Source organism: Glycine max, chromosome 6 (assembly GCF_000004515.6).
Source record: "Glycine max cultivar Williams 82 chromosome 6, Glycine_max_v4.0, whole genome shotgun sequence".
Taxonomy (NCBI): Eukaryota; Viridiplantae; Streptophyta; class Magnoliopsida; order Fabales; family Fabaceae; genus Glycine; species Glycine max.
The window spans coordinates 46,056,709-46,068,615 of NC_038242.2; the positions used below are offsets into that span (position 1 = coordinate 46,056,709).

Consider the following 11,907-nt stretch of genomic DNA (forward strand, 5'->3'; position numbering starts at 1 on the left):
CATCTGTTGTCTAGACAACTTAATAATAAAATATTTATGTTATCTCACGGTTGTTGTCATAAATTATTTAATTATGAAACATATTTAAATAAAGTAAAAAATTGATTTTTTTTTATCAAGGTTTACCAACAAACTTATTAAAATAAATTAATATATTTATAAGAATCATAGTTTTTTTCATGGGTACTCATAAATCATAGGTAATCTTAATCCACTAAAGTAAAGACAAATCTCATTTATAATGTGTAATTATAGCTGATCTAAAAATGTTTTGCACACGATAATTAAATATGAAATGAATAGTAAATTATTTTAACTCAAAGAAGTTTTATATAATTTCCTTAAAAACTTATCCCTTATACGTAAAAAGTGATGATATGATATTGAAGCTTTGCTACATATAAAACCGATTTGACTGTTGAAATTCTTTTTGTTCATAATGGAGCTGGACCAGTTTTAAGTGCTCCCAATATGTGAAATTAATAGGTACATGTACTATGTTAAACAAAATTAATTAAAAAATTAGTTAAAAACAAAAGGTTAGTCAAAAATTAAAAAATCATCTGATAACGACTTCAATTAAAAAATTAATTTATTAAACTCATGAAATTTTTTATTTATAGATAAATTATTTTCACTATATTTATATTTTCAATTATTATATTTTTTATATTATATATTCTACTAATAATTTTTTTAATATCTTAAAATATCTTTCATAAAATTTAAAATAAAATAAAAAAGTAGCCATTGTAATTTTATGTTAATTAACATAATAGTTAACATAAAACATATAATATAAAATTATTCACAAAATAGTAGAAAATTAAAGTCAAATAAAGCTAAAATTTATTATTTTCAATTTCGTAAAGTATAATATTAAAATAATAAATTAAATATTATAAAAAATACAATGGTTAAAATAAATAGTATGATTTCAGTAGGAAAAAAATAATTTATTATGAAAATGTGTAGTAAAAAAGAGTGAGAAAAAATTGATATTTTATTTAAAAAGGGTGATAAAGAAATTTAATAAATATTTTAAAGATAAAAATATATAAAAATTTAGAAATTAAAATTTAGCGTTTTAAATTCATGCAGTAAAATGTTAGACAACTGTTTATTAATTGGCAGTTAATTATTAGCTTATATTGTAGCTGATTAGTTGTTAGATTTGCCATCGCATTTCTATTGTATTCAACGCTGTATAGAATATGAATCATGAATGTATACAATTGTGTAGACTGATTAGACACCCAACTCCTACAATTTCCATAAATTCAAAGGTAAAAATTCAGAAGTAGAATATGGAATAATTTATGTAGCTTATGAAATACATGTATAGCGAAGATGATAAGTAACATTCAGCTGAATAAAAAAATTGCATAAAAAAACAGGATGATATTTTTTTATGCTTGATAAAAATAGGATGACATAGTTGAGTTTAACACTATTTATTGTACGTATATTCTTTATTTCACGTCGATATGTTGTTTTTTTATTTTGATAGACATGTATATACATCAGTAAAAAGTTACACGATACCGTTCTGAAATAATGCACTTGCATATTTTGGCAAGAAAAGCTAGCGTAACTATTACTAGTTGACTGGATGCCATTAATCTGTAGTCCAGTATTGAATTATTGAAACATGAAAAATTAACAGAACAAGCTATCTTTTCATCTATAGAGTGCTCCATTAATCAGGAGTATAAAATTGTAGCCACATATTATTGACTGATGCGGCGAGTTTCGATCTTATCCGTATATATGATGTGTCTCCACAAGCCAACTTTAATTGCATTAAACATTAATAGATTACCTGAAGAAAGAAATTAATTTTTAGGTGATTTTTTTAAAGGAAAACATAATTCTTCTCTCTTTATTATTATTATTATTATTATTATTTAATTTGCATATCACTTCATCCATGATAATGGTCTTTACGTTTAGGATCGATTATTCAAACTCTAATTTTTTGTCCTTTCTCTTTTCTACTTTGCTCAAAGAAAATAATTCTTACACACTGATTAGATTATGTACACATGCGCGCCACGTTTCCATATGCACACATGCATAAATTATATATGATTAATTAATGACTAGCGCCACGTTTCCATACACACACATGCACTAGGCGTCATTCGGGCTTTCGTAAGCAAAAATTGTCATAAACCCTATTGTGTGTTTTTCTTATAAAAATAATTAATCATCGTACACCTCAACATTAATAGACACAAGATAATGGGATAAGATATGAATATAAAGATAAAAAGAAAATAGATGAAAATAAAATGGGAGAGAAAGTAAATACTGTATATGATAATATATAACTTCTTTTTTCAAGATAAGAATGGCGAGGTAAGATTCATTTTTTGTTGGTTTACATTAGTAGCACATTCTGGCTAGAGGGACATTGTGGTCGCCAACGTCTGAATCAAGTGGACTGGAAAAGCATGGAACACGTTTTCAAGTGGTGGTAATTAAGAATCTGATTAGGAAACCAAAGTTAATGTTGTGCTAATAACTATTTCATGCACTATGAAACACCATGTTAATTATAGCACCACTATAAATTAGTTGTAGTTGCCACTTCCTTTGCTGCAAACTAAACCAATTTGCTTTGTCTATGTAACAAACACTTCAACAAAGCTACTCTAAATCCAATTTACAAGATGAATTCCTTTAGCCAAAACCACTATTTAATTTTGTTCCTTGTTCTCTCTGTGTGGACATCCCACGTAATGTCTCGCAGGTTGTCTGAGGCCTGCACATCAGAGAGACATGAGAAGTGGATGGCACAGTATGGTAGGGTTTACAAGGATGCTGCTGAGAAGGAGAAACGTTTCCAAGTATTCAAAAACAATGTGCACTTCATTGAGTCTTTCAATGCTGCTGGGGACAAACCTTTCAACCTTAGCATTAACCAATTTGCGGACCTTAATGATGAAGAATTTAAGGCTTTACTAATTAATGTTCAGAAAAAGGCAAGTTGGGTGGAGACATCAACACAAACATCGTTTAGGTATGAGAGTGTAACTAAGATTCCTGCTACCATTGACTGGAGGAAAAGAGGTGCTGTCACTCCAATCAAGGACCAAGGCAGATGCGGTATTCCTCTTCTCATTTTATTTATCACTTATGGAATATTTTTGTTTCAAAATATTTGTCACTTTAGAATATGAAAAAAAATATTTTTTTTCTTCTGATACTTTTAGACTTAAATTTTTTTTTATTCTGATATATGACCAATTCTTGTATGGTTTTCAATAAACTTTTTAAACTTTTTTTTCCTACTAAAATTTAATTAGATAACACTTTGGGAAGTAATTTGGGTAGCTCTTGAGGGATTATAAACAAAACAAAACTTTATCAGAGATTAAGGACATAAAACAAAATTGTTGGAACCAAAATTGATCATTTAGAAATACAAAATATATTTAAGTCATGCTTTTCAGAAATAAATTCACTAGTATGTTCTGTAAAAAAACATTCACTAGTATGTGTATAATGTAATTAATTATTTAGTTAGATAAGGTTATATTATCACAAAACTTAATATAATTATTTATTTTCTCAAGATGTGTGCATTACTTTAAATAACAAATAAAATGAGAGGGAAATGGAGGGTAAACCAAATATCTCATATTATGACAATAACATTGTGATTCTTCTTTCCATGCTCAAACACTTTAATAATATTCCATTGTTTCATTAGAATCTAACTATGCTAAAATATCAACTCTCTTTTTTGTTTGTGAAAACAGGTAGTTGTTGGGCATTTTCAGCCGTGGCTGCGACCGAGGGTATCCACCAAATTACAACGGGTAAGTTGGTGCCTCTCTCTGAGCAAGAACTGGTTGATTGTGTTAAAGGTGAGAGCGAAGGATGCATTGGTGGTTATGTGGATGATGCCTTTGAATTTATTGCCAAGAAAGGAGGAATAGCAAGTGAAACACACTACCCCTACAAAGGAGTTAACAAGACTTGTAAGGTTAAGAAGGAAACTCATGGTGTAGCTGAGATTAAAGGGTATGAGAAAGTTCCTTCCAATAATGAAAAGGCACTTCTAAAAGCTGTGGCAAATCAACCAGTGTCAGTTTACATCGATGCTGGAACACATGCTTTCAAATATTACTCAAGTGGGATTTTTAATGTAAGAAATTGTGGAACTGATCCAAATCATGCTGTTGCGGTAGTTGGTTATGGAAAAGCTCTTGATGGTTCTAAGTATTGGCTTGTAAAGAATTCATGGGGCACCGAATGGGGTGAGAGAGGGTATATAAGGATCAAGCGAGATATACGTGCCAAGGAAGGTTTATGTGGAATTGCTAAGTATCCCTATTATCCAACTGCTTGAGTACTGCTATCAATCAGTATATAATACGATTCTTCTGTTTGATCTTAATTAAGATGCATGTGTAAACGTTTAATTTCTACTAAATATATAATAATGAAAAAAAGTTATTATTTTACCTAGCTCATAATATTCTGTTTTCTTTTATTGTTGTTTATTAGTATATTTATAAATGTTATTGTTTTACAAAGTGAATATTTTCCTTTAAAAAACATTTTAGGTTTAAATCTTGTATATGAAAAAAAAAAATTATCGCTAACTAGTCTCTACCATATTTATTAATGTAGACATTCTAAAAAATGTTGAAGGACATAGGTCGTAGTAATACTTATGCTAGAGGACGGGGACATAAAGAAAACATGGTATGCTTTCCATTTTTAAAATGCACTAATACATCAAAAAGTTGGAAGGGATACAGAGTTTAACGTCTAATGCATGGACTCCGCAAATTTGTGGTCTTTATTGACATGGAATTTAATATTATGATTTTTTATGTAATATTAATTTTTTATGGAGATGATTTTGTTGAGGATGGATATGTAAGATAATTATATATGAACAGTAATATTTTTTTTTCTTTCTAATACTTAATACAACTAATGCAAGATTCGAATTTGATACTAGTCGTTATATTTAAACAATTAATCTTTGTATCTTGAACAAATAATCTATATATAATACTAAATAATGTAAATGTGAAATCGTTCCATTTTAACTTACAGAACCAGTCATAATTGGTAATTTTTATTTTTTTTAAAAGGTAAAAGAGTAGTTAGAAAATCAACACTCTCCAACAAAAATATCTCTCAACATTTCCACAACGTTACAAAACTTCATTTTCTTCTTCACTTTGTATCATGATTCCTCTTCAAGACTTGACCATCCAAATAACAAATATTATTGATAACTGTTAAATATGAGCTATTTTTTATAGTAAAAATATATTGAAAATATCTTTAAAAATATTTATTTAATAGTTATTTTTGGTTTAAATGTTAGAAATTAATATTTTCATTATTTATAGCTTACATATATGAAAATGAGGGATTAAAAGAGAAAATGATCCAGAAAATATCAAAAATATGAATAAGGATGATTTTTAGCATCAAGCTCAAATCCACTCTAATAACTATAAAAAAGAAATCAAGTCAAGGAGAAAAGACATCACCCCAGAGAGAAGTAAGGTTTTTGCATGCATCGGTTTTAGGGATTAGTCGTTCGACAGAGGGTAATCTCTGATAGAACTAAAAGGAAGGGATATTTAATACAATCATTACTTGACATAGAGTGAATGCATTATGCTCATGCATCAAAGCAAACATCTAAAATTAAAACTTCATGTATTTTATCTATTGAGTCTTTGCGAAGACATTTGGAAGATAAATAGGTAAGATATGGTTGTCATCGTGAGATATTGGGGGCAAGTATTTTAATAGATATGGGTAGGAAAAATTTCACCAAATTGATAGAGAAAAATCTAAAATAATACATCTTAGGCAAATAAGGCAGGCTAGGTCTTAACATGATCACATTCTGAATTTATCTATCTTTATCTTCATCTTAATCTTTTAATTTTCTTATCTTATCTTTCTTTATCTTCTATTTTTTTATCTTTGTCATCTTTTAATTTAAATATTTTATCTTTTATATCTTCGATTTTTATCTTTAAATCTTTTATCCTTTCTTTTATATATTTACCTTATATTCTATCTTTCTTTATCTGTTATTTTAAATTCTTTATCTCTTGTTTGTAAATTAGGTTTGCATCAATCTAAGTACAAACAAAATCCCTGTGGATTCGACACTCAGACTTTCAAGTACTTTATTACTTATGACAAATTTGGTGCACGTGCCAACGAGTTAACAATTATCTTTATTTTTTTGTCCTTACAACACCAACTGTCTCCCCTTGTACACTTTGCATTCCCACTTTGAACCAACATATTGGTACCCTTGTGATGCCATCTCCCCCATAGAAATCATATTGACAACAACAGAAGGTACAAACCTCACATTTAAGAAAGTTCAAATAGCATCATCATGGAGTTCATCCTCACACTCTCTATACCTTCAACCTTCATTTTTCCACCATTCCCTAACTTGAAATGGCTGAATTCTCCATCGATTTTTAAAGTATCAAACATCTCTCGATCTCTGCAAATGTGCTTTGAGGCAGCAGAGTCCATCACCCATTTTATTTTAGCAACCTCATCGTTTGTTGCCAAAAACACATCATCTTCAACACTTTTTACTACATTAGCTTGGGAGTTAGCGCCATCTTTGTTCATATCTCTTAATTTCTTCAAGTCCTCCTTCATTTGTTTGCACTTCACTTACACATGACCATTCTCACCATAATAGTAACATTGTATGTTACTCATATCTCATTGCGGACACGATTGCGATTTTGATCTTCCTCTTGGCCCATCATGTCTCCTTGAATGATTTCTTCCCTACTCTGACTCCACCACAACTATTGCATTGTGTTCATTATCAACATTTTCAGTTCTTATCATTATCTCATTTTCTCTAAGAGCGACAGTCACCTCATCCAAATTCAAAGTTGATCTTCCCACAAGCAACGTTTGAACCAAAGCTTTGAAGAACCTTGGTAGTGAGGCCAACAACAACAAGGAGTGCTTCTCATCAGAGAGTTTATCATCTGTATTCAACAATTGACTTACTAGCCGATTGAACTTGTTGATGTGGTCATGGAGGTCTCCTCTCATCTCCATTTTGAGTTTATACAACTCCATCTGCAAACAAAGGTGATTGGTTAGGGACTTTGACGCATAGATATTCTCAAGCTTCTCTCACAAGGCCTTTGATGTTGTCTCCTTCAACACGTTGTGTTTTATCTCAAGAGCAATGGCTAACCGAATCGTGCTCACAACCCTCCTTTGGATCTTAGTCCACTCGGTTTCATAGTGTGTCACTCTACAAACTCAAGTATCCCACTCAATGGTTACAAAAATGATAATACTCGCACACAAAGACACTTTTCTCTCAACAAAGTGACTTTGTTTCACAATCTCTCTTCTCACACACTCTCTCTTCATGTGTTGTCTTTCTCCACTAATTCTCTTCTCTATTTGTAGTGAAGATTGTCACCAACTATGATAAATAAACTCTCTTGAAAGTTCAAACAAAAAAAACTTTCAATGCATCCATTCAACTAAGGTTCATCTAGTAAAATGCAATCTTCCACTTTGCATTTAAGCCACCTAAAATTTAGTGATAAAGATTCAATTTCCAATGTGCATGCACCTTATCTTTTAACTTGAAACTCTGCAGTTGTATATATTGATAAGGAACCTTGACACGACCTAGCACATATCGGTCTTCTAAGGTGTTTAGAAGGAATCTCCTCCTCCATTTCGACAAAAAGCTAATATTTAAGAGATGCAGATTTTTAGAAAGATGAGTCCATATTTACGTCATACACCTTACTTTTAGCATAGGGTTGGACACTTTGTATGTTTGAGATCTAGAGAAAAAGGAGTCAAGGTGTGTGTAATGGCTTTGGATGCTTTGAGACTAATCTTTCATTGTTTCACCATCAAGAGCTTCTCTCCCATGGTAGCAACTAATTTCTCTTTTGTTGAGGTTTAATGTAATTTCTACCTTAGTTTTATTCAATAAAGCATTGTTATTTATCTTCTTCTATCCCTAATGCTTTCTTTTGGTTTGATCACCATTTTACATGATTCTATTCATTTAATTATAATTGAGAAATTCTTTTGAATGGTAAAATGAAGGAAACACCCAATAATTTTGATGCCTAGGGATAGGATAAAAAGTATTGGACATCAATAAATTATTTTTCTTAATGCAAATTGTTTGGTTGTGCTTACTCAAGGGACTTATGTTCTTTCACTTATAAAATTAAGGTGGGATAAAATACCGTTTTAATGATAATACAAGCTTAATAAAATAGGAATATATAATCATTGCATGTTAGGAGGACCAATAAAGTTAAGCCCCTGTGATTTCTCTAACTGAAATTACTTTAATTTTCCAAGTATATCAAGTGTTTGATAGAATTCCTCACCTAATTTCTCTTACTCTTCTCATTAAATACTTAGCATTCTGTGAGTTTAGTATCTTTTTTTTTCCTATGTACACGCAATTTTGACGTCGCAAGGCACGGTTAAATTTTTTTTAATGGAAATAAACAATGAAAATAAAACACCAATATGAGTAAGCTTGTCTTTTTAGGGAAACCCATGTGCGTAAGCTAATCACCATATTAATGAAGTTGCAAAATGCCAAAAATACAATACAAGTGCGCGTAAATTTTAGAAAGACGGTTGCATCTCACTAGTCATTATTAAGTCTATTAAAAAAAGTCTATGAGTCTTTAGATGTTATTCGTCTCCTAGAATGAATTAAATATAAGTACTCTACAAAATTAGAAATTTTCCTTTTATAATGATGACACTGAACATCAAACCTAAGATTTCATGCACGCATATTATTCAAACTGTTCAGCACTAGGTTGGCTCTAATGAATTCACAAGACTAGAGACTTTTAATTAGTCTTAATATGGGAATCAATGGGACATTATCTCTTGTAATTGTCTTCAAATATAATTCTTAATGGTTTAAGAGCGATATTAGGTGATTTAGGTTCTCACTTGAGAAATCATGATTAGAATATGTTCAAAAGTACAGGTAATAATCATATTCATGTTAAAAAGAGAAAAATCTATTATGATTACATCAAGAGTGGTTCTGGTGTAGAGAACCCCCAACACATTCCTAAACTCATCACAACACTATCTCACAACTTTGAGCATTTTTTTTCTTAACCTTTTAGGTTCCCTGCTTTGTAGTTAATTTATTTTAGTCATATTTGTAGTTAATCAATGAACAAAATTCAATTTGAGTCACAAATTACTTAAAATATATATATATATATATATATATATATATATATATATATATATATATATATATAAAAGTAGAATCGAAGTCCCTATGAAATCAATACTCGGTCTTACCATTTTAATACTACTTGTACGACTTGATACGCTTGTCAAAGAGTCAACAATAACAAAACAATGGAGTGAATAAGCAATTTAGTCCCTGACATTGTACCTATTTTGCATATTAGTCCATAACTTAATGTTAAATTCAAAATAGTCTCTATCTTTGCATAAGTGTTGCAAAATAGTCATTCCGTTAAATTATAAAGAAACGCTGTTAGTGAGGTCAATTTTAGTGTCACGTGGACCATCTAACGTGACACTAAAGGATGACGGGGCATGACACGTGGACGTGCCTCTTAAAAGATGTCACGTCATTCGATGATAACAAAATGAGTAAACAGACAATTTAGTCTCTGACTTTGTATCCCTGTTGCATATTAGTCCATAACTTAATGAAAAATTCAAAATAGTCCTATCTTTGCTAAATGCTATATGTATTAAAAGAATTCTCTCTCTCTCTCTCTCTCTCTCTCTCTTGTAAGGATAGAAAAAAACAGACTAGCATACATTAATTAGAAAAAAAAAATAATTAATTAGAAAGAGAAAGATGACTAGTCCCAATCATTTTAAGGGTAATTTTGGAAAAATATTATAAATCTATAAAGAATTTAATGTTACTAACTAAATTGACTAACTTTCTTGAAGGATGTGAATTAGGTAAAAAAAGTCTTATCATTTTAGGGAGGGAGATATATATGGTCAGAAATTAAACCCTTAACAATATTCTTAAGAACTCAACTATATATCAATTATGTTAAATCTTGTCGATTTTAACTTAATGTCTTTCATTATCAATTAATATTGTTGAAGGCTATGTATCATGTGTTGTTCAACTAAGCAGTACGGATCAATTCAGAGTCAGTATCTATGGAACCAAATCAAACCACAATTCCTTAAAGATATGTAAATCCCACCAGCATAAAACATGAAATGTCCATTATTTGCATCAATGGAAACTGACACAGGTTGGTTAGCCACAACTTTCTGGAGTGCCTCTTCACTATAGGAAGGAACTTTCTCATACCCCTTAATTTGAGCCACTGAGGAAGCTGCTATGGTTGTGTTACAAGTCCCATCAACTCACTTGTAGTGAATCTTATATGTATAACTAAGATATGCTTATTCCATAAATTATGCATGTGTCCCAAGGAAAGATTGAACATATTCTCTCTATTGACACATGTGACTATCAATTTGTGTTCTGTAAAAGGGTAACCAAGTGATTTCCTTGAAATACACTATGAAATTGTGTTTCTGTTGTATAATAAGGAATGCGAAAATTATGCACAACGGAAAACTATAATTCTGTTGTGTGTTTTTTTTTATATAAAAAAAGGTTATAAAATGAAATCATGTGTTCCATTGAGTATTTATGTTTTGTTTCCAAAATACAAAACGTAAATGTGATTCAGTTGTGTATCTTAACAAAGATCATAATAGTATCGTGTTTTCATTGCGTATTTAACAAAAGGTGAGGAGAAGGACTCAGGTAAGAGGAAGGGAGGAAGGAGGAAGGGTGGAGTGTTTGAACAAATTGGTAAAATGGTTTTTTCAAGAATTTTTAAGTTTTTGTAGGAACTCCGAACAATTATGATAAGGACCAATAGTAACACGGTTGGATAATGATATAGTCTAGACTACTTGTGTCACACCTGAGCCCACTGCCAGATGCACCTTATCTAGTGTGGGACTAACTGCATCTACCAGATTTTTTTTTATTTCTTAGTGTATATAAAAACAAATTGCCCCTATAAAAAATATAATTTTAACCCATAACTCAAACAAATATAAGGTATTCAATGAAAAAATTACATATCAAGTTCAAACCATTTAGTCTAGCTCTCATTATTGTTATAATAACACACAAAAAAATATATCACATACTATATAGAACACACTATTTCATGTAACATCCCAACAATAATTCAATAATTGATTAGATAAAAATTGTTTAAATATATCTTTTAATAAATGAAAGATACATTATTTTTTTATCATATTAAATTGTTATATTCTTTTTAAAAAAATATTATTATAATAATATATTAGATTAAGTAAAGATAATAAAAATAAAAAATAAAGAAAAATTACTTAAACAAATCACAAATGATACAATTTGTTGCCTCTACCTTGATGCCTCATGCTGTATTCTAATACTATTACTAATGTGTTCCAATATTTGAGCAATCAAACAAATATTTTAACTTGTTAATTCAATTAGATGTCACGTATTGTCTCATTAGACTATTAGTAATGTGCTGAATTTTGAGTCTACTTTTTTCCTTCATTAAAGAGTCTCACATTTCGATTACAAGTACGGGGGAAATGATAAAGAAATATTTTATTATTATCCTATAAGTACATTAGGAATGTCATCCTATAAGGACCACAAGGGTATTTAATTAAAACTGATAAAAAAAGATAAAGAGAGCAAAGAGTGTTAAGTAGGTGTTAATTATTGTGTGAGTAGTAGTAGCAACACATGTACTCTAACTCACTTTTTTACACGTTTACAAACTACAAAGAAAACATGAAACACGATTTGCATAATTGAAGTCT

At 30.0% G+C, this 11,907-nt stretch overlaps 1 protein-coding gene across 1 annotated transcript; it reads left to right on the forward strand.

Annotated features, from left to right (window-relative positions):
- Positions 1-2,642: 2,642 nt before the first annotated feature.
- Positions 2,643-4,422, forward strand: LOC100809550 (senescence-specific cysteine protease SAG39). Its single transcript, XM_003526169.2, has 2 exons — positions 2,643-3,111; positions 3,768-4,422. The coding sequence occupies exons 1-2, from the start codon at positions 2,676-2,678 to the stop codon at positions 4,358-4,360; spliced, it is 1,029 nt and encodes a 342-aa protein (XP_003526217.1). The 5' UTR covers positions 2,643-2,675; the 3' UTR covers positions 4,361-4,422.
- The last annotated feature ends 7,485 nt before the right edge of the window (positions 4,423-11,907 follow it).